Below are 24,351 nucleotides of genomic sequence, written 5' to 3' on the forward strand. Positions count from 1 at the left end.
GGCTAATGTGTAATCTCTCAGGAGTGATTTCCACATCATTATCATATTTGTAAAATCGAATAGGGCACTTGGGCAACACGATAGAACCATTGGCCCATTCTGTGAAACCAGAATGAAGAATGCAGCACTGCATAGGTCACCTGTGGCTGAATAATTGGCAATTGATTGTACAGTAAGCTGATTATTCCAGGGACATCTGTAAGGCTAACTCCACATTTTCTAATGAGGACAGTCTTGAAAATAGGAGTCCTGCAAGAACTACCGAATTGCTGGTCAGTAAGTTATTATAAAAAATCATTAAGAGTAGAAATCAAGAACAAGGCTTTTGTAAGTGTAGAGTCTCAGTCCTTGAAATTTTTATTATTGTTGGAGATAAAAAAAAAAATTTTTAGTGTCTCTTAATCCCATCCTTCTTTCCTTCTCTTTATTATGCTTTATGTACATGATTTGACATTGAATTAAATATTCAGTTACACTTCCCAGTTGAGGCTGTGCAGCTCATTAACGATTCTTTGATCTGATTGGTTAAGGAGATACAGTTGCTTGCCCTTTTTGTACAGGTCCTAGATGCCCTGTAGAGGGTGCTCTAATCACAGCAAGTTCCAGTATGTTTACAATTTCTCAAATTTTAATAAAGTAGCCATAGAAAGCGACAACTGTAAAGTCAACAGTTGCTTTAGCACATACAGATCTTTTCCTTAAATCAGAACAGACCATTATATTTTTTTACAAACAATAGAGGGGCTGTACATAGCAAACAACCTCAAAAGAACACATGCAATGCACAGTAGACATTCATTTGGACATGTAATTCATTACATACATATTTAATATATTTTGTTAAAAAACTCAATAAATTTACATAATTAAACACATATTTGTAGACATGCAACTTGAACACTTCCAATGACAAAAATTGCAATCATTATTGTTGAAAGCTTCCAAGACAACTCAACAAACTTTAGAACTATCACAATACAGTAAACTCTTGTTTAAACGGCACTTAATCATCCGGAATACTTTAATAACCGGCAAAATCTATAACCGGTAATCTTGCCGAATCCATCCAGCACTCGTTTTGCCGAGTCTCCCGCGGTGGCTGAGTTAGTCAGTGGTTTTTATTTCTGTTTGTGTTAAAGTTGCCTTGGTAGGTATACCTCTCTGTTATCCAGAATTTTTCACCAACCGGCACCATCCTGGTCCCATAGGTGCTGGATACGAAAGAGTTTACTGTAGTATAAATTCTTCCAAAATGGTAGGTAGAAAAATATAAAATGTCAATTCTAAAGTGGCAAATATTGTACATTGTTTTGGGAATAATTGTATATAAAATTACAAAATGGCATCTCTTCAGTTGTCTAAAAATGTACTTACCAATTAATGATCAATTATTTTTATGATCTATACAGCACAAGCACAAAGCTAACATGATAAAATAGGAAATATTCTCATTTCAGGAAAGTAAACTTCTTTGGCAGTTAGAAAATGGTGATTCTAGGGAATCATTATTAAAAACTAGAAAATCATTGCACTAGGTGATTAAAAAAGCCTGTATGTTTTCAACAGTTCATTAGTGCTCAGGAGAGCTTTCAATTTAGTTTTCACAAGAGTTCAGGTCTTGTTGGCCATAAATTAGGATAGAACAGCTTGGCTAGCTCACATCGCTGTCACAGTTCAGGTAATCAAACTAAAAATAAAGAAAGATTATGGGAGGTAAGCGACTGTCCACAGAATCCAGAAATTTGGATTATAATGAATTGAGTTACATCAGCGAACATTCTTTTCTTGTTCCATATTCCCTTACCTACAGTTTGTTGTTAGATATAGCTCCTGCTCTGCATCTCCATTATTTGGATTTATTGGGGCAGTAATTCCTCCCCAAACGCGTGAGTACGGAAGGGGTACTCACGCGTCTGGCCGGAGGAAATGCCGGTTTTCAGCATGCACAGCGCATGCGCTGAAAACCGGCATTTCCTCTCCTCTAACCCAAGAGGTGAAGAGGCTAGCGCATGCGCTGTAGGGGGCAGCGCGTGCGTCTTGGATTTCCTCGGTTTTGGGGGATTTGCGCATGTGTAAAGGCCTCCGGTCTTTACGCTTGTAAAAAGCACACGTAAGTATTTATTTTTACAGGTAAGTGGTGTTTTAGTGCAATTTAGAATTTTTTTTTCCCCCACAGGTTTATTATTTTAAAGAATCTACAATAAGGTAAGTTTAGTTTTAGACCCTTTTTATTAAAAATTTATTTTTTTCAAAAAAAAAAATTGTTTAAATTATTTTTTTAAACTTATTTATACTTAATGATTGGGATGTTTTTTAAATTTTTATTTAAAGTTTAAATAGTGTTTTGGGCCCCTGTAGTTTTCATGAGTTTGACAGCTATTACTCTCAAACTCATGAATGAACCTTCCCCTCCCCGGATTGGTTGTAGTGCTCACCTGATCCCAGCCGGCACATCGCACTAACTACGCCGCTGGATCAGGTAAGCACTGCGCGCTGACATCTGAACCGGGCCAGGGACAGGAAATGCAAGCAGGCCCGGGCTTTAGATGTCAGCGCGCCGGGTGAGTGCAGATCGGGGGCTTGCACGCGCGGCAAGCCCCCGATCCTAATTTCGGGGCCATTATGCTCAAATTTTCAAAAATAGCCATTATTAAAAAGAAATGATTAAGGCGCACTGAAATTACAGAATATACCTAAATCTGCAGAGTGAATGTCTTCTCTATAATATCATTAGTTTTTGTGTGTCGAACTTCACAAGTATACTCTTCTGAACCTGCACCTGCAACGATAGGTAGTTTTGTAATTGTAGAGTAAAGTCCCTCGTCATCAATTTTGGGCTTTTCTACGATTTGTTTATCCTTGTATTCCGTCCATCCCTTGCTCCAATTAACAAGTATGTCCACTGGGCAAAAATGTTCAATCATGCAAGAAAGAGTTGCGTTTTCACCCTTTTTGGGATCAGCAGGGCAACACTTGATTTCTGATACTTTGGGAGTCACAGCTGTGAAAAAATGCAGTAACAAAATGTAATTCTCACAAATACCAATACAGACTCCTAAAAAGATCATTTTTTTCATGGGTTCAAAAGTTTTTCAATAACTGCTCAAGTTGAATATTTATTTTACGTTCCAAAAAATGGTATAACATATTTACAATCCATGTGTACAAAACAAAATTACTTCAAACTTGTACCAAGTAATTTCCACTGAACACATGCTCTTATGTATTTCTCTTAATCCTATGTGTATGTCCCAATCTTTATTTTGCTTCCTGTACAATGATTTAAATGAAATTTATGTCTTTTTTTTACTTCCTGCTTTGCTGTCTGCGTGTGTCAGTGAGGATTCTTCAATCTGATTGGTTGAACAGCTTCCCTGATGCTTTCCCTGCTCACAGACCCCCTGTAGAGGGCACCAAATTCAAAGAGACGGCGGAAGAGAGGAAGTCTATGCTGACAAGCCCGCTAAAAGTCTGAGGCCAACTGTACGTGAAGTGAACGGTGAATCCTGTTCCTTTGCCACTCAACAAAATCCAGGCCATTATCTTCAATGCTATATCATATATATTTTAACAGAAATTATCGACAAATCCTGCATTAAAAACATATATAAACATCAGTGCATGCAATACACTCACCTTTGAGGGGCAGTTCAATACGTCTTTCGAATACATCACTTTTGGAATTGTCTTTATACTGAAAGATTAACTCTCTTTCAAAGTCTTCTGCAGTCACTGAAAACTTCAGGCAACTGTCTATTGTGTAAGTGTTTTCATCAGTAAGCACAGGATCTGAAATTGTCACTCCATCTTTAACCTGCTCAGATGCTTTGTACCATTTAACAGTAATATTTTTATGGAAAAGACCATACACTGAATGGTACACAGATAAAGGCTTGCCATACAAAGGGTTCTCTGGTTCCATTTTGAACTTTGAAAATTTGGGTGAGCCTATAACATATTAGAAAATAATACATTTAATAGTTACAAAAGTCCAAATTAAGCCACATCCTATCTGCCAAAAATTATATTTTTATTCATTCTTTGGATATGTGCATCGCTGATGAGGCTGGCATTTATTGCCCATCTCTACTCACCCTTGCGAAGGTGATGAACCTCAACATGAAGGTACTCCCACAGTGCTGTTGGGTAGGGAATTCCAGGATTTTGACCCAGCTACAATGAAGGAATGGCAATATACGTCCAAGTCAGGATGATGTGTGACTTGGAGTGGAACTTGGAGGTGACGGTGTTCCCATGCACCAGCTGGAGTTGCTGCCGAAGAAGCCTTGGCAACCTGCTGCAGCGCTTCCTGTACACAGTACACACTGCATCCATAGTACGCCAATGGTGGAGGGAGTAGATGTTTATGCTGGATAGAGTGCCGATCAAGCAGCCTGCCTTACCCTGGTTATAGATGAGATTCTTGCGTGTTGTTGTAACTGCACCCATCCAGACAAGTGGAGAGTATTCAATCCCACTCCTGACTTGTGCCTTGTAGGTGGTGGAGAGGCTTTGGGGAGTCAGGAGGTGGGTCACTCACCACAGAATACCCAGCTTCTGACCTGCTCTAGTAGCTATGACATTTGTGTGGCTAGTCCAATTGAGTTTCTGGTCAATGGTGATCCCCAGGATATGGATGGTGGGATATTTGGCAATGATAATGCCATTGAATGTCAAGAGGTGGGTGGTTAGATTTTCCCTTCATATTCAAAACTTAAATATATCAATATGCAGTAAGCAGACTTTTCATTATTGTACTCATTTTCCTCAGCCTGCACAGGCCAAGATGAAGCAGAAAATGGCATTGGCAAATTGGCAGATGGTTGTATGATCAGGATATTTCTCAACAACGCTACTTAGGCAGCAAATATCATAGTTGTAAACTGAGCTATCCATATTCAGAACAAAGAAAAGCAAAAGAAATATATAATGGCACAATTAAGATGTTTTAGCATTTCAAATACATTTCCATTAACCTTTCACAGGGCAAGTACAAATCCTGCAATCAATTCAGATTAGCCTCTTGATTACGATCTTTGAACAGCTGTCAGCAGAACTCATTTCATCTTCAGCAAACAGAAAATGTAAACTCACCTTTAAGAAATAGCTGGAAACATTGCTTAAGAGGTTTGGTTGAAGATTTTGAATGACAAACTTCAATTTTATATTCAACTTGATGATCATCAGTACTTGGAGTCAAGGTTACTTGGGTGACTTTTTTGTGCAGACCATTTTCACAGGATGATTTTTCCATAATGTTTCCATCTTTTGCAATCTCGTTCATTCTCACCTCATCTCGGAACCAGTCAATTTGAATATCCTCTGGATAAAACTCACTTATAGTACAGGTTAAAGTCAATTCCTTCTCTAGTTCAGGGATGGCAGGATTGCAGACAATTTCAGATACTTTGGGGAAAGATACTGAAATAAAGAGAAACAGTAAGTAAAACTGAAATACATCTTTCCAAACTTTGTTTCAGATATTAGTACCAAAAATCTATGTAACAAACTATTTTGAATGTATTCAATGTTGGTAAGATAATTGGAAAGCAGCAAATAAGTGGATTATTAACGTTCATCCCTACATTTATATACTCACACAAATGCAAATGAGTCTTAGTATTTTAAACTAATGTCATTCTCTAGGCTAGAGCTTGTCATTTAAAAAAATGCTCCACAGAAAAGGGTTACTTCAGTCCTTCTTCCCAACTAATAATTACATTTTAAGCACCAGAATAGCTCAGTATGTAAAGGCACAATGTGGTAAACTACACAGATCAGGAAGGTCCAAGATTCAATTCCTAATATATGAACTACCGCAGGATTGTCACCAGGATTTTGGCACATCACCAATCAGCATTGCACTTGCAAGATTTTCAAAAATGGAATAATTTGTGTTTTAACTCATTTCAAATTATGGGAACATAACACAATGCAATAATTTTACTGCTGATACATTTAGATATGTCATTGCGTGGCAAAATAAAATTGCTTTACTGTAATATCACTTCATATAAAATTTACAAATCAAGAACTTAATGCCTGATCAAGCATTGTTTCCTGAACATCACTGTTCACATTTTTGGGAAATAAGACTTTTTAATGTCCCATGTGATTTCACTGATACCAGGTTCACTAGTAACCATGGCCCAGATTTTCCATTCCCCATGATGGCGTATGCACAGCGTACGCCGTTGTAAGCCTTGTAAAACTTGCGAAAGGGCCCGCAAGTTCCGGGTTTCCGCATGCGCTGCACATGCGCGAAAACCCGGAACTTGCGATCCGTCATGGTTCACCGTGACAGATCATCCGCACCCAGTCAAAAATCTTTTATTCCAGTTGTGTAAATTATTTAACTATTTGGGGATTATGTTCATAAATAGAATCCCCATAAGCATATGAGGAATCCTCCTTTATAAAAGGAGGATGTGGCCCACGTGATCCCAGGGACGCTTGGGCCTTGACACCTGGAGGCCCAGGATCCGAAGTCTCCGAAGCCCGGGAGCCAGCAGGTAGGTGCGGATTTTAAAAAATCGGGTCGGAGGCATACTCTGGAGGTACTCCTCCGACCGCAAATTTCGGCCCATTGAAACCCAATTTGTTCAAACTAATTTTGTCCCCTTTCCCTCCCCTTCACCCACATTATTTTAAGTGTAGCTCTTCAAAGATTAAAATTTATAAACACTCCCATGTGGTCTGGGGAACTTAATGTCCCATCAATGCTCCACTAACATAAAAATTTCGCTTCATTTTGATGACAGTGAGCTCATTTTACTATGGTCAGAGTACTATGACTACCAGTATAACTTGAGTCTTGGCTAGGATCCCCTCTGAACAATTACTTTTGCTGGTGAACTTCTCTTGCTGACCTATTTAGGGTACTGTTGGGTTTGCCTAACAGGCCAGTGAGCCTAACATCTGTGGTAGGGAAATTATTGGAAAAGATTCTGAGGGACAAAATTAGTCTCCACTTGGAGAGGCAAGGATTAATCGGGGATAGTCAGCATGGCTTTGTCAAGGGTAAATCATGTCTGACCAATCTGATTGAATTTTGAGGGGGTGACTAGGTGTGTGGATGAGGGAAATGCTGTGGATGTGGTATACATGGACTTCAGTAAGGCTTTTGACAAAGTCCCGCATAGGAGACTGGTCAAGAAGGTAAGAGCCCATGGGATCCAGGGTGCCTTGGCACGTTGGATCCTAAACTGGCTGAGTGGCAGGAGGCAGAGGGTGATGGTCAAAGGTTGCTTTTGTGACTGGAAGCCTGTGTCCAGTGGGGTACCTCAGTGATCGGTGCTGGGTCCCTTGCTGTTTGTGATCTACATAAATGATTTGGATGAGAATGTAAAAGGTATGATCAGTAAGTTCGCAGATGACACGAAAATTGGTGGGGTGGTAAATTGCGAGGAGGAAAGCCTCAGGCTACAGGACGATATAAACGGGTTGGTCAGATGGGTGGAAAAGTGGCAAATGGAATTTAACCCTGAAAAGTGCGAGGTGATGCATTTTGGACGGACAAATAAGGCAAGGGAATACACAATGAGTGGTAGGACCCTAGGAAGTACAGAGGGTCAGAGGGACCTTGGTGTACATGTACATAGATCCCTGAAGGCAGCGGAACAGGTAGATAAGGTGGTTAAAAAGGCATATGGGATACTTGCCTTCATTAGCCGAGGCATAGAATATAAGAGCAGGGAGGTTATGATGGAGCTGTACAAAACGCTGGTAAGGCCACAGCTGGAGTACTGTGTGCAGTTCTGGTCGCCTCACTATAGGAAGGATGTGATTGCTTTGGAGAGGGTGCAGAGAAGATTCACCAGGATGTTACCTGGGATGGAGCGCCTCAGCTATGAAGAAAGACTAAACAGGCTGGGGTTGTTTTCCTTGGTGCAAAGAAGGCTGAGGGGGGACCTGATTGAGGTGTACAAAATGATGAGGGGCATAGATAGGGTAGATAAAGAGGAACCTTTCCCCTTAGTAGGGGGGTCAATAACAAGGGGGCATAGATTCAAGGTAAGGGGCAGGAGGTTTAGAGGGGATTTGAGGAGGAACTTTTCCACCCAGAGGGTGGTTGGAGTTTGGAACTCACTGCCTGAAAGGGTGGTAGAGGCAGGAACCCTCACAACATTCAAGAAGCATTTGGATGAGCACTTGAAATGCCATTGCATACAAGGCTATGGACCAAATGCTGGAAAATGGGATTAGATTGGACAGGGCTTGATGGACGGCGCAGACACGATGGGCCGAAGGGCCTCTTTCTGTGCTGTATAACTTTATGACTCTAACACATTTAAACTCCAGTACAGGTTGAGCGTCCAAAATCCAGAGTTCCAGAATCCAAAATGTTCCCGAATCCGGGACGATTGGTGGCAGGGTCACCCGGAATCCATAAAATGTTCTGCAATCCGGAACTCCGGATTTTGGACGCTCAACCTGTACTTCAAAAAGCCATCAACTTTTGTTGTCTTTTTTTGAAAAATCCTATGAAAAATGCGAGTGATGCAATAAAACTTTAGTGTTGTGTTTTATCCTCCTTAATCTGCACAGCTCCACTAAGTGTTTCCGTCAGGCTGCAGCCACGGCACCACGCCGCCCTGGTGCATCAGATGCTCTGCAGAGCTCGCAGTGTCCTTCCCCTTTAACAGAAGGGGAGGGGCGGAGGAACACGTCAGCGCTACGCGGAGTGGCCCAGGCATTTCCAGACTCGGAACGTGTTTCTGATGTCCGAAGTCCGGAAACGCCCAAGCCCAGGACTTCGGACATCAGAAACACGTTCCGAAGTCCAGAAAAACACAAAAAACGGCTCGGCCTCGGTCCCGAGGTTACCGGATTCAGGATGCTCAACCTGTAATACTGTTTTGCACACCAGAAACAGCTGACTGCTAAACTCAACCATCCTAGTGAAAGGTGGGGAGCGATAACAAAAATGAGTGAATAGTTTATGAAATTAGAACAAAATTTAGTTTCATTATAAACAAAAAGTTCCACCTTTTTTATATTGCAGAAATGTTTTTAAACTGAGAATAAACATACCCAAATTTTCAGGAGTATATTCTTCAAATCTTGGATACATAAGGCTCTCATGATTAACCTGGCATGTAAATTTACTCTCTCGCTCTAATAATGTTGGAATAATTGTACATGAACTAGTAAATTCATACAACTCATTCTCAGGATTCAGCTTTTTTTCAGATGTTTCAGTATCCTTCATAGCTTCTTTATTTTTGAACCATTGGACAGTAATGTCTTCAGGATAAAATGAATGCACTTTGCAGGACAGAGTCAACTCTTTTCCAATTACAGGGTTCACTGGTTCACACAAGATGGCATTAAGTGAAGGAAAAGCTGTAAAATATAAAACAGTAGAATATTACTACATACATACATATATAAATAATATATACTGTATATTACATATTTGTGATAAACTAATTTTTCAAAACAGAATCCTCTTTGATGGTGGTTGAAAGAAGAAGAATGGCCCTGACACCACTGTTCTTTAAAGTAGTTCAATGGGATCTTTAGCATCCACCTGAACAGGAAGTTGGGGCCTCAGTTTAGCATATCATCCAAAGGATGGCACCTCCAGCAGTGCAGTACTCATTCTGTACCGTACTGAAGGGTCAGCCTGGAATGTGGTTTGAACCCACAACCTTCAACTACCGACTGAGCCAAGATGTACAAACAGGAAATGGTAAATTTGTGTAAAATCTGAAAGGTGTTCATTGGCAGGAATAGACAAAGGATTTGAGTGTGATAACTGATCTCATCCTAAAAGTATCTAGCCAATCAATTAGGCAACTGAACTGCTAACCGCGCTGCCCCACATATCAGTCACATTCTCCCCCCAACCCTGGAACTGTATATCACATGAACCGTGAGCGCACAAGAACATTCTTGTGCACATAGGACTCTTGTACCTCAACCTTAACTTATAACTTATATAACTTATAACTCATTTGTACATTGCACACTGCATTTTAACTTATACATATTATACTTATTATATACTACCATATACTTATATTATATTACTATTACTTCCAGTGGTAATAGAGGCTTTTTGCACTATTCATCATATCCTGCAACTTGGACTGTCATTGCTATACTTATTTGCTTTTTGTTTCTATATTTATACTTGTTTTTACTTTTGCTTTTTATATTTATACTTATATTGTGGGAGCGAGTGGGGAGTAAGCATTCCATTGTACCAGTTACATATGGCAATAAAATAATCTTGAATTCACAATCTGGGATCCAGCGTGCAGGGGCACTGAATTATAAGTCAGAGTAGGGAAGGAAAGAAAAAAAGTCCCAATGCGATGTACATTGTAATGTAGGAAACACGCAGCCAATTTTTACACAGCAAAGTCCCACAAACAGCAATGTGATAATGACCAGATAATCTATTTCTATTTTTAGTATAAAAGCAAAATACTGCAGATACTGGAAGTCTGAAATAAGATCAGAAAATGCTGGAAATACTCAGCAGCTCTGGCAGTATCTGTGGAGAGAGAAACAGAATTAACATTTCAGCAGTTCCTTTGGAATGCTGAAAGTGGGGGGGGGGGGGGGCGGAAGATGTGTTTGGTAGTAGGATCACGCTGGAAATAGCGGAGGATGATCCGTTGAAGTTGGAGACTGGTGGGGTGAAAGGTGAGGACAAGGGGAACCCTATTGTGGTTCTAGAAGGGAAGGAAAGGGGTGAGAGCAGAAGTTTGGGAAATGGAACGGACTCGGTCGAGGACTCTGTCAACCACGGTAGAGGGGAATCCTTGGTTGAGGAAAAAGGAAGACATATCAGAAGCACTGGTATGGAAGGTGGCATCGTCAGAAACTAGACGGAGAAACTGGGAGAACAGAGATGCACTTCCTCACAGCCTGTGGAAAATATCAGGGCATCAGGGAGAATTTCTACCAAAAATTCTCACAAATATGCCCTGAATTCAGAAATCTGAATGACAACCAAAAACTCCCATTCCTACTGGGGGAGGAGAGAAGCTGTGTAACACTGGCGGCACACTATGTTACAGCTTGCCATGAACAGAGGGACAACCAGTAAACTAAGAAAAGAGTATATATAAACAAGGCGAATGTATATTTATACACTCAGGGATATACCTGTTTATACACTGTATGAATAGAACTGCGTTTGTGTGTTCAACCATAAATGTATTTTGATGCTTTGGCAACATAAGATGTACCTTATCATGCCAATAAAGCGATTTGAATTTGAATTTGAATAGAGTCCTTACAGGAAGCAGGGGTGGGAGAAAGTGTAGTCCAGGTAGCTGTGAGAGTCAATGGGCTTATAGTGGATATTTGTCGATAGCCTATCCCCAGAAATGGAGACAGAGAAGTCGAGGAAGGGAAGGGAAGAGTCGGAGATGGACCATGTGAAGGTGAAGGAAGGGTGGAAATTGGAAGCAAATTGAATGACATTTTCCAGTTCAGGGCTCGAGCAGGAAACGGCACCGATACAGTCACCAATGTAGTAGAAAGAGAGGTGAGGGAGGGGACCCGAGTAGGACTGGAACAAAGAATGTTCCACATATCCCCAAAAAAGGCAGGCATAGCTAGGGCCCATGCGGGTACTCATAGCAACACCTTTTATTTGGAGGAAGTGAGTGGAGTCAAAGGAGAAGTTGTTCAATGTTATAACACGTTCAGCCAGGTGAAGGAAGATGGTGGTTGATGGGGACTGGTTGGGCCTCTGTTCAAGAAAGAAGAAAAGCGCCCTCAGGCCGTCCTGTTGGGGATGGAGGTGTAGAGGGATTGGACGTCCATGGTGAAGGGAAGCGGTTAGGGCCAGGAAACTGTTAGTGGCGGAGGGCATCGGAAGAGTCGTGGATGTAGGTGGGAAGAGACTGGACAAGGGGAGAAAAAAAAGTCGAAATAGGAAGAACCATCCTCTGCCATTTCCGCCACCAACTTGATTCCACTTCCCCTCCCCTTTCAGCATTCCGAAGGGACTGCTCCCTCCGCGACACCCTGGTCCACTCCTCAATCACGCCCAACATCCCCTTCCCCTTCCCATGGCACCTTCCCGTGCAAGCGCAGGACATGCAACACATGCCCTTTTACCTCCTCCCTTCCCACTGTCCAGGGCCCCAAACACTCCTTCCAGGTGAAACAGCGATTTACTTGTACTTCTTGCAAATTAGTATACTGTATTCGCTGCTCACAATGCGGTCTCCTCTACATTGGGGAGACCAAATGCAGATTGGGTGACCATTTTGCGGAACACCTCCGTTCAGTCCGCAAGCGTGACCCCGAGCTTCCGGTCACCTGTCACTTTAATTCTCCGCTCCACTCCCACTCTGATCTCGGCCTCTTAAACAGTTCCAACGAAGCTCAACGTAAACTCGAGCAGCAGCACCTCATCTTTCGATTAGGCACTTTACAGCCTTCTGGACTCAACATTGAGTTTAACAATTTCAGACCATGACCTCTGCCCCTATTTTTTCAGATGGCAGCTGTTTATGATTCTGCTATATCCATTTACACCTCTTTTTCCCATCTTCTGTTTCTTTACTTGTCCCATTACCATCGCCTTTTGCTTTGTACAATCATACCTGTTGTCATTTAATCACTCCTGCCTTCCACCCTATCACAGACCTTCCCTTTTGTTCTTTCCTCCCCTCCCCCTTTTCCCTGCCCTTGCTTAAAAATCTGTTACATCTCTAACTTTTTCCAGTTCTGACGAAGGGTCATCGACCTGAAACGTTAACTCTGTTTCTCTCTCCACAGATGCTGCCTGACTTGGAGTATTTCCAGCATTTCCTGAATCTATTTTTAGCGATGTTGGTAGAATAAATTATAACAATAAGAAAAAGAAGAAACTACATATCGGAAATAGAAGTAGAAAATGCTAGAAATAAACAGCAGGTCCACCAGCATCTGTAAAGATAAGAGACAAGTTATTGTTTTGGGAATAGATTCTCGAGATGAAGGGAGCAGGTGCTGGGCAACAGCATTTTTCCACTAATTATATCCACCAACAACACTAAACGTTCCGAGTTCAGGTGTAGAATCAACTAGATGCAGGATAGCCACCCCCAAGGACGTCAGCTCCAGCTCAAAGAGCTTTCTTAGCACAACTATTTTCTCAGATAATGTATAAAAGTACTCTGGATAGGTTACATTCACAAAGGCTAAATCTTTATGGAATTTGGATGATAGTGCTTAATAAAAGTATATTCATACAGATTTATGGAAAATTTAGGCAATCTAAAGGGCTGGGATAGAGTGGCACCATGACTTAGCACATTTATTCTGTGACTTCTGGTACCTGGATTTAAATACATTCCAAAAAGATAGGATAAACGTCTCCCTATTTTAATGACTTGTAAGAATCCTACACAAGGGAAGTTAGAGTCATCGCAACACAATTCTTAATGCCCGCGAATTGATAATTTCACTCAGAGAGGCTGCAGAGATAACTAACTTAAGAAATGATCAAATTTGCAATAGTTGGTCACATCTTTACAACTAAACATCTGGAAGTGCTTAATACTGACAATAAATGCCCAGAATGGAAGGTTGTTCTATTCCCTAGTACTGAAGTTCTTCGTATCAGTATGAACACAGGAAAGACGACACCAACACATTTTAAAAAGGGACTGAGCAATGTCAAGAACTTTGGGTTTAGATTACCTTTTACTTCCAGTTTAACCCGTTTCTCTGCTGGTTTTCTCAAACCAATGTGTTTAACTTCACAGAGATATTCACTGTTGTCATCTTCTTGGATTGTTGCATTAAAGAGCAACATGCTCCAGACACTGTGAGTGTGATCAGGAAAATTAAACTCACTCACACAATGGGAATATTTGCTCAAAAAGATATTCTCTTCAGCTTCGTTGTCGTATTTCAGTAAAGGATGTTTCGTTTCATTCATTATTTTGTACCATGTGATGCTTAAAGGACGTGGCTTGAAAAAATTTATCTGACAAGTCAGCATCGCTGAAATGTTATGATGCACGATATGGGGTCGAATTATATCAGCCAATTTAGGAGCAACTAAAGTGGGGGAGGAACACAAAACACAAAGAGTTTTAATTATACACAATTTCTGAAGATAAAATGTTATTGATTTATCTTCTATCATACATGATTCACAAAATGAAAAAGCATTATCTATATATGTATTAAACAAACAATAGTGTGTGTCCATTAATCTTAAGCCATTTCAGTTCTCCTTGGCAATCATGTAAGTGGTCTGCTCCCTATCCTACTGCCGCCACCCTAACCCATGCTGCAGATCTCTTTTCTTTTTCACCTGTAGCAATTTCCAGACATGCCAATAGCGCAGCTCCAAATTCAGGACAAGTGTAACCAATGTTCCCTCTTATTTTTATTTTGGGTGCACTGCCCCTTTAAGGGGCTGCGCAGGACCGGCAGAGAGCTGCACGACGGCGCAGCTTATAGGGAATGTTGAGTGCGAGAGAGAGATAATCTCGCCCAGGACAGAGTTAGGAACATGGGAACAGGAGTAGGCCATTCAGCCCTACGAGCCGGTTCCGTCATTCAATTAGATCATGGCTGATCTGTATCCTTAACGCCATCTATTTGCCTCAGGAGAGATGGAGAAGGAAAAAGGGGGCGGGGTAGCAGTATTCGTAAAGTATTCTAGCCCAGTGTTAAAATGTAAGGATGTTCTAAAAGCTTAGGTTAAGATAGAGTCTATATGGATAAAGTTAAGGAAAGAAAGAAAAATAGTACTATCTTGCCATTGCTGTAGGCCACCAAATAGTGGAGATAAGGTACGAGATACTTAGACATTTCACAGAGAGCTGCAAGAACTGGGCAATAATATTGGGGTGATTTTACGTTAAAAAATAGGACCACGGATCGGCAGTGAAGAATTTTCAAATGTTGATGAAAGGTGTCAAAAATATATTTATATCTGGCGAAAAAGAATGCATTAAAGAATAGAGTTTGTAGATAAAACTTAAATTAAAACTTAAAAAGGAGGCATATGATAAAACTAGGGCTAAGAATACTGAAGAAAATCAAAATATAGAGGGTATAGTGAGCAGGTGAAAAGGGTAGAAGGGCCAAAAATATGAAAAATGGCTACTATATGGCTACAGTAAACTCTCTCTTATCCAGCACTTGTGGGACCAGGATGGTGTCGGTTGATGAAAAATTTGGGTAACAGAGAGGTATACCTACCAAGGCAATTTTTAACAAACAAATATAAAAAAAATCAAGAAATGTACTATATAATTGGGTACTCACCTACAGAATGTTCCGTTAAATTCGGCAAGATTACCGGTTATTGAGGTGTTGTTTTGTATTGAGATATATCTATTTTGCCGGTTATTAAAGTATTCTGGATGATAAAGTGCCGTTTAAACAAGAGTTTACTGTATTTATTTTTAATAAGGATATTAGAAGTAAAATTATTTATTTGCCACTGAACCAGATAACTGTTGTTCAAGAAGGATAAAGCAGGTAACTATAGACTAGTTAATTTATCAGTTGCGGGCAAATTTTTAGAATCCATAATTTGTGATTAAATTAACCAGCATTTAGAGATGCGGAGGATAATCAAGCACGGATTTGTTGAAGGCAAGTCTTGTTTGATAAATTTAATAGCTTTTCTTAACAAAAGAGGTGACAGACTGTATAAAGGGAATTCAGTAGATGTACTGCATTTGGATTCTTCAGAGCAGCTTGATAAGGTTCGCAAGACGCTGGTTACAAAAACTCAAGTATATAGTACAGGAAACTTTGTGCTATCCGGAGGTGAGCTATCCGGCAATCTGGAGCCACCGGCAAAAATCAGCAGCCGTTTTTTATTCTTTTTGGTTTTTTGTTGTTGCTTTGTTTGAACAGTCAAGCTGTGCAAGGTCTGTAGCTATAGCAACAGCTTCAGCTACAGAGCTTTAGGGCCACACCCGAGTGTTTAGAAGCTGTTGCTAAGCAACAGTGTTTGTTGTCAAATACGGAGATAAGAATCTCCGTATCTCTCAACATTAACTCTGGAGAGTACGGAAGTTTTGAGGCAACGGCAGCAGCTTGGTCCCGTGGGTGCCGGATAGCACAAAGTTTCCTGTAGAAGAGGAAATGTAGCAGAAAGCTGGTTGACAGACAGCAATCAAGGGTCAGGGTTAATAGGTGTTGCTCAGATTGGAGAAGAGTTGTAAGTGATATATCCCGGGGTCAGTGCTGGGCCCACTTTTGTTCTCACAATTATGCATGAGTGAATGTAAGCGGGACAGTAAGCGGGAGCCACTTTCTTGTTGATCCACGAGCAACACCACAGGATATCAACTAGTTATTCTAAAAATGACCAAACCTTGAATTACTAACATGTTTTGTAAATCAGCCAAGAAAACTGCAGCAAATTGCACCTCTGCTTTTCTACAATAAGCTTGTTTATTCTTGGAAGAGTAAATGAACATATCTGTAGAAAAAAATCCATCTGTCCCACAAAATAGTGATGTTCACATCCTCCTCTAATACAACTAATTCTCACTTCCGGCATCATATTAAATAGATCATTTGTCAATTTTTTATATCTCCACCATACTTTCATCTTCCATAATTAGATTTCCTCCTCATCCCAGAAAAGTCCTACTCTCTTTAATTATGAGAAAACCTGAGGGCCACAATACCATAACGCACTAATTTGAAAACTCAAGATGGTCAATTCTAGGGTACATTACCTGGGCTTGCAACATTTAATGACTGTAATCAACAAATGGCAGTGGAAATTGGAGATGCGATCAACCTGAACATGAAGTGTCCACATATTCTACCGAACAGAATAGTGACTTTTGATTGACTTATAAATAGCTTACCTCCATCAATTTGTAAACAAATGCTTTTGGAGATGTCTTCACTGCTGGCTGAATGTATCACTTTACATATGATTTCTGCTTCATTGTCCTCATTGATGTCAGGATAAACTTCAAGAATGCTAGAAAAACTGAATGTTCCATCAGCATTTTTCTGGAAACTGTCCACCTTGACTTTCCATCTGCTCTTAGTATCACTCCTTTCTCCAGTCATGTCTATTTTCCTGTCCTTGACGAATGGTATATGGAACATGTTGTCTCTGTGCCAGTCACCAATCAATTTCTTTTCAGAGCCATTCACGCTGATCAAATACCAGCAAACAGTAATAACATCAGGTCGGAATCCAGACACATGGCAGGTCAACTCTGCAGCTTCTCGGTGTACAATTCGGGCAGGTATTTGAATGTCTGATACTTTTGGTGCAACTAGGAATAAAAGAAAATTGAAAGAAATGTCAAGTTGGATTGTTCCAAATGATCACTGACATTTCCTGAAAATTCCTATCAGTTGGTATAAAGTGGGCTTCACCGATTGTGAAATGCTGTCATTTGATTTCATTTTCATATTTCACGTTCACCAGCTAGATTAGCCAAAAACCTTCTTAAAAATTATGAACACTAGCAGATCTATGAAATTGCTCACAGTCACACAGGGGATTTATGCCAACATTAAGTAGACTCTGATGTGAGCCTAAATTTAAAGGAATTGCATGAATGTTGGGATTCACTTAATCTGGCATGAGCTTGGAGAAACTGATTAGTGGAGGGGCAAGATTTTCTCTGTGCACAAGGTATAGCAAAATTGCTAAAAAAACTTTATGAAGAACACAGTTACAATGTCACTACACCAAGTGCATGGAGGACATCTTCTCCTATGGTAACTTACCAGCTTAGAGTTGACTGTGATCAAGGAAACAGGTTAGTGAAGTGAGCACAAAATATACAGGCTAAGTGCAAAATGGAGTTAAGCAAAAAGGAAAACAATTAAATACGGTCTAAAAATGTGGGATTGCAACAGTCAGGATCAACAATGATGCACTTCAAAATAATATTGGAAGTTTAGAGATGAAGATAAAAAAGAGAGCAACAGAAAAGGGTGTTAACAGAAGGGAACTTGGGTAATGGAACACAGAAGAAATTGCAAAAGAGAACTGAACTATTTTTTTTTAAGGAGAACAAATGAGAAATAACAAAAATAATGATGTATCTGCATTCCAAGCCTATGGAACGGTTTCAAGGTGCCAAAGGGCCCGCAAGTCAACTTGAAGTTCAACTGGTACAAAGACCCTACTTGAGAACCTTCATGTTAGCAGAAAAATTTACATTTTGGAAGTAAATATTAAATAAATTGAAAGTAAGCTCCTCATTTTCCTCTTTCAAAAGGTGGAGTATTTTGAATTAACAATTACTCCCTTTAGAGTTTCCTTCCCTTGTAAATGTTCACCCGATCCACTGACAGTAAATTCCAGAATATACCAATGGTTATCAGCAACACTGGTACCAGATCAAAGATTAAAGTACAATAAGACAGCATAAAGGTCAGAGTAACAGCAACACTCCTTAGTTGCAAAGAGCAAATTATTAAGGAGTTTATGAAGGTAGAAGATTCTAGGCAGAAAATTTATGAAAATTACTAATCAAAATACAAAACACAAATACAATGCACTTCATGGTTAAACATTTCATACAGGAAACTTTCGATTTACCGGCACCTAAATAACCGGAAATCTTGGTTAACCGGCAAAATTCAGGAGTAGGTTCAGGTAAGTTTTATTACTTGCCTTCCTCCATCTGTTGCTGTGCAAGGGTGTGGCTGCAGCTGTTGCTAAGCTACAGAGACGCTTGGAACTTTTGGCCATTGTTCTGAACCTGTTGCTAAGCAACAGGGTTTGTTGCTTTATACGGAGCTCTCAGCTCCGTATCTTTTACTATAGCTTTCGGTTATCCGGAATTTTTGATGAACCGGCACGTCGGTGCCGGATAAAAGAGTTTCCTGTACGTAGTTTGCATCTCAATTAAGCACTCAAGTTGGCAGATTAACCATCTACTAACACTACAGACTGGGGCTGCTACAACTTGATGCAAAAAAAAAAAAATCAAGCAATTGTAGAAAGTTTGGGGCAGCATTGGTTAACCAGAAGACACAAGAATTTGCTGTAACAGCAAGAACTATGCAGCAGTAAGAGTTTTCATTGCACCCCCGTTCCCCATAACCCAAGTTTCCTTTGAGTCATTTTATTCCCAAGTTTATTCCCTGATCTGTCCAAAGTAGCACACAACACCGAGAATGTAGGTTTACCTTTATAATAGTACCGCATGTAGAGGAGAATTGCTATTGCTATTATTACAACAGAAATGATAATGCTCGCAATGATGCTTCCAACTATTGATCCTGTGTTCAGACGAATTTCTGCTTCTGTAAAAGAAAAGTTACATATTTCTCATATTGGATCTTTTTTTAATGGTTCCACAACTCACTAGTGTAAAACTGCATAAGTGTAAATCTATGTAATAAGAGTAAAGTATGCCAGAGAAATACTTAGCACAGCACTGGACCAGCCAATCAGGGAAAGTGCTCACAAATAACAGGCATTTGTTCACACCCGAGTGTCTCATATTATTTGCAATCTGGCTATTGGTTAAGTTCGAAAGCGGTGTTCCACAAGGATCAGCGATGGGACATTAGAAAACGTGCAGACTGGGCAGTTAAGTGGCAAATGAACATTAACATTGATAAATGTGAGGTGATGCACTTTGTTAGGGAAAGTAGAAACATCACCTACATCTTAGAAAATAAAAAAAACTGAATGGAGTAGAAGAGCAAAGGGATTTAGGGATACAGGTGAACAAATCAGTAAATGAAGCATCGTAGCAAAGGCATTAAAATGCTAACAAAACACTGGGATTTATTTCTAGGGGTACAGAATTTGTTAAACTTGTATAGGACCCTGGTCAGGATGCACAGTTCTGGTCTCCTAATATAAAAAGAACATAGAAGCACTGGAGAAAGTGCAAAAAAGATTTTTAGGAATGGTACCAGAACTGAGATATTACAGCTATTGGAAAAGAATGAACAGGTTGGGCTTTTTTCTGTAGAAGACTCAGAGGTCACCTGATGGAGACCTGATGGGCAGCACGGTGGCATAGTGGTTAGCACTGTTGCCTCACAGCGCCAGGGACCCGGGTTCAAATCCGGCCTCGGGTGACTGTCTGTGTGGAGTTTGCACATTCTCCCCGTGTTTGCGTGGGTTTTCTCCAGGTGCTCCAGTTTCCTCCCACAGTCCAAAGATGTGCGGGTTAGGTTGATTGGCGATGATAAAAATTGACCCTTAGTGTTAGGGGAGATTAAATACGTGGAGTTACAGGGTTACGGGTATAGGGCTTGGGTGGGATGGCTGTCGGTGTAGGGACAGGGTGCTAGGGTTTGGATGATCAGCCATGATCTCGTTGAATGGCGGAGCAGGCTCGAAGGGCCGAATGGCCTACTACTGCTCCTATCTTCTATGTTTCTATTTTGACATTATAAATGGGTTGGACAGTGTAGCTGTGAAGAGAATGTTTCCACTTAGGGGAGGATCCAAAACTAAGGGCCATAAATACAAGATAGTTACTAATAAATCCAATAGCAAAATAAGGAGAAATTCCTTTACTCAGAGTGGCGAGAATGTGGAACTTGCTACCACAGGAAGTGCTTGAGGCAAATAACGGAGATGCTTTCAAAAGGAAACTGGATGAGTACAACAGAGAAAAGGGAATACAGGAAACTTTGCGCTATCCGGAGGTGAGCTATCCGGCAATCTGGAGCCACCGGCAAAAATCAGCAGCCGTTTTTTATTCTTTTTGTTTTTTTTTTTTGCTTTGTTTGAACAGTCAAGCTGTGCAAGGTCTGTAGCTATAGCAACAGCTTCAGCTACAGAGCTTTAGGGCCACACCCGAGTGTTTAGAAGCTGTTGCTAAACAACAGTGTTTGTTGTCAAATACGGAGATAAGAATCTCCGTATCTCTCAACATTAACTCTGGAGAGTACGGAAGTTTTGAGGCAACGGCAGCAGCTCGGTCCCGTGGGTGCCGGATAGCACAAAGTTTCCTGTAGAAAGATATGCTGAAAGGCTGAGATGAGGCAGATGGAATAGGAGGAGACTCGTGGAGTATAAACACCAGCACCGACTCATTGGGCTGAATGGCCTGTTTCTGGCCTGTTTCTGTGCTGTATATTCTATGTAAAAATTCTTAGTCAAGATTGAAACCTACTCCATGAGGAACAACGGTCGTAGGCTAATTTCCCACTAAACAGATTTGTTAATGCAATGAAGTGGAAAATATGAGTCAAATAAACAAATTACAATTAACCTTTCTCAAGAGTTGTGAAAAGTCATCAAAACACATGTGGAGGTCAGAACTGGATGTTTGGTAAGGAAAAGGTGTCCAGATTATTGGATGGAACACAAGTCTGGTAATTAAAAATGCTTTCCATGGATTCGAAAAACCTCCCACAAAATGCTCAAAACCATAGCAAAATAATAGTTATTATTCACAATATACACGTAATCTAATTTACTGTAGGAAGAAGTCAATAGCAGAGTTTTGTATTAACACCAATTTAAAACATTCTGTAAAAATACATCAGTTTAATAAACACATGAAAGTTCAAAAGGCCTTTGCTCCCCTATAAAAGTTAAAACTACAATACATCGGTTAACACTGGAGTACTTTTCAATACAGGTTGAGCGTCCAAAATCCAGAGTTCCGGAATCCGGGACGATAGGTGGCAGGGTCGTCCGGAATCCGTAAAAGGTTCCAGAATCCGGACACCCTGAGGGAGGCTTACCAAAAACCGGAAATATTGCAACCTGGGCCTAGGCATTTCCGGACTCGGAACGTGTTTCTGAAGTCGGGAAATATCGCAACCTGGGCTCGGGCGTTTCCGGACTTCGGACATCAGAAACACGTTCCATCGGTCCTGAGGTTGCCGGATTCGGGACGCTCAACCTGTACTAACTTAACCAAAAAGTTTCGTGTTTTGCATTTTAATAAAAAGCTAAGACCACCACAACTGACCTTTCAAAGTCACTAAAGCATTCACAGAGTATGGCTCTGAAAAAGTCTTGTGTGTCACACGGCATTCGAAAGTGCTGCCAATGTCTTCTACACGAGGCTCCAATCTAACTTCAGTGATTAAATTACATGTTCCATCAGGGTTTTTGACTGGTGGAGCGATGCAAATGTCAGTTAACCGTTTTGTTTCTCCTTGTGGTAGGGTTGACTGAAACCATTCAGCATTGCTGTCGCAAGGATAATATCCACTTAACTGACAACCCAAGGCCATCTCTCCGCCAGTGCCAACTTCCACAATTTTTTCTGAAACCACAGTCACTGTGGGACGTGCTGCCAAAACAAACAGGTACGTTAGCGGCACTAATCACAGTGGCTACACTTCAAAAGTAACTCGCTAAATTGGATCTGTGCATATTAAAAGAAATTAGGGAAGAGATAGAAGAGGCACTATTACAGGTATATAAAAACATCATTAGAAAAGGGAATAGTGCCAGAGGACAGGCGGACAGCTATTGTGATTCCTATATTTAAAAGGGAGTTAAACAGGATCATGGAACTATAGAACAGTTAGTTTAACATTGGTTGCAAGAAAGATAATGGAATCTTTACTCAAAGATGTAATAGAAAAACATCTAGAAAATATAATAGTCAGCACAGATTTCAATAGGGAAAGTCATGCTTGACCAACCGTATTGAGTTCTTTGAAGAAGTAACAGAAAGAGTAGACAAGGGTAATGCAGTAGTTGCAATATATTTGAATTTTCAAAAGGCCTACGATAAGGTACCACATAGTAGACTCATGACTAAGGTCAGCGCAAATGGAATCAGGAGACAGGTAGCAGAGTGGATAGCAAGTTGGCTACAAAACAAAAAAGAGAGGGTAGGAGTTAAGGGTAGCTACTCAGACTGGAAAAAGATGGTAAGTTGTGTTCCACAGGGGTCGGTGCTGGGACCACTGTTGTTCGCAATTTACATTAACGATTTGGACTCGGGAATCGGAAGTACAATTTCAAAATTTGCAGATACCACTAAATTAGGGGGTGTAGTTAATACAAAGGAAGATTGTGACAAAAATACAAGACATTAATACATTTGCAGAATGGGCGTGTAATTGGCAAATTAATTTCAATATAGGTGTGAGGTGATGCATTTTGGTAGGAAGAATAAGGAGGTCACATATTGGTTGGATAATAAGTCTAAATGGGGGAGAGGAGCAAAGGGATCTAAGGGTACAGATACACAAATCACTAAAAGTAGCAATGCAGGTTAATAAGGCCATTTAAAAAAAAAGCAAACCAAGCACTGGGGTTCATTTCTAGAGGAATAAAATTGAAAAGCAGAGAAGTTATGTTAAACTTGTATAGAACCTTGGTTATACCCCATATTATAAAAATGATAGAGGCACTGGAGAAGGTGCAAAAATGATTCCAGAACGGAGAGGTTATAACTATCAGGAAAGACTTAACAGGCTGGGGCTCTTTTCTCTAGAAAAGAGAAGGCAGGGGGTGACAGCGGTCTTTAACATAATGAAAGGGTTTCATAGGGTAGTAGTGGAAAAAATGTTTCCACTTGTGGGGAGACCAAAACTAGAGGTCATAAATATAAGATTGTCACTAATAAATCCAATAGGGAATTCAGGAGAAAACGGTAAGAATGTGGAACTTGTTGCCACAAGTAGTTGAGGCGAATATCATAGATGCATTTAAGGGGAAGCTAGATAAGCACATGAGGGAGAAAGAAATAGAAGGGTATGCGCTGATAGGGTTAGATAAAGAAAGATGGGAGGAAGCTCGTGTGGAGCATAAATGCTGGCATAGACCAGTTGAGTCGAATGGTCTGGTTCTGTGCTGTAGACTCGATGGGACATCCTGAAGTAGTAAAAGGGGCTATATAAATGCAAGTTTTCTTTCTTGATACAGTATAACATTTAAATTGAAGAGATCCATGACTGCTGATGTGCAGAAGGTTTTTTAATCTATTTCAGTTCCACATGTGCAAAAAATTGTAACAGTTTTAACATCATTGTTAATCATAACTAACAGTAGTTAAGTGTTAATGTACCACGTTTATCCGTGGGCAATAATGTGCTTATTTGAGGCATGTGCCAGTTCTTCAGTCAAGCACACGCTCGTGTTTTATTTCCCTTTGTAAATGCTGACTGTTTGTTGACGTTTTCAATTTCGTTAACTTTTACATTACATGTAGATCTTGTCATTAATTCAACTAATTAATGATATACAATACACCTAAAAAAAAGTACATGATTTGATACCAATATGTATTATCTTGTATTTATCATAGGAACATGACTGGGGATACATCTGGCAATGCTGTGAAGTTTACATTATTCTCATTTTGTTCTGTTAGCTATAGTTCATTGCGTATGTTGTACGCAAGGATTTTGAACTATAAAAAAGTTTGCATTCTAAGAAACTCCAGCATTTGTACAAATACATTGTAAAAAAACTTGATTACTTAGTCAAGTGATTTG

At 40.3% G+C, this 24,351-nt stretch overlaps 1 protein-coding gene across 2 annotated transcripts in view; it reads right to left on the reverse strand.

The window, feature by feature from the left end:
- Positions 1 to 323: 323 nt before the first annotated feature.
- The window catches only part of LOC147106750 (uncharacterized), a 33,366-nt gene continuing 9,338 nt past the window's right edge, over positions 324 to 24,351 (reverse strand). The window contains exons 3-10 of one of the 2 annotated variants that reach the window (XM_086007830.1): positions 21,864 to 22,190; positions 19,105 to 19,221; positions 16,809 to 17,231; positions 13,657 to 14,019; positions 9,034 to 9,345; positions 5,095 to 5,421; positions 3,637 to 3,948; positions 324 to 3,001 (exon numbers count right to left, since the gene is read on the reverse strand). In XM_086007830.1, coding sequence (XP_085863956.1) covers positions 2,694 to 3,001; positions 3,637 to 3,948; positions 5,095 to 5,421; positions 9,034 to 9,345; positions 13,657 to 14,019; positions 16,809 to 17,231; positions 19,105 to 19,221; positions 21,864 to 22,190 — 2,489 coding nt within the window. In that variant the 3' untranslated portion in view covers positions 324 to 2,693. The remainder of the gene's footprint in view (positions 3,002 to 3,636; positions 3,949 to 5,094; positions 5,422 to 9,033; positions 9,346 to 13,656; positions 14,020 to 16,808; positions 17,232 to 19,104; positions 19,222 to 21,863; positions 22,191 to 24,351) is intronic. The other variant, XM_086007831.1, reaches the window with a different exon arrangement.

This window comes from Somniosus microcephalus, chromosome 15, assembly GCF_052327205.1.
Source record: "Somniosus microcephalus isolate GS21.2 chromosome 15, FLI_Smic_1.0, whole genome shotgun sequence".
In the NCBI taxonomy this organism is placed as follows: domain Eukaryota; kingdom Metazoa; phylum Chordata; class Chondrichthyes; order Squaliformes; family Somniosidae; genus Somniosus; species Somniosus microcephalus.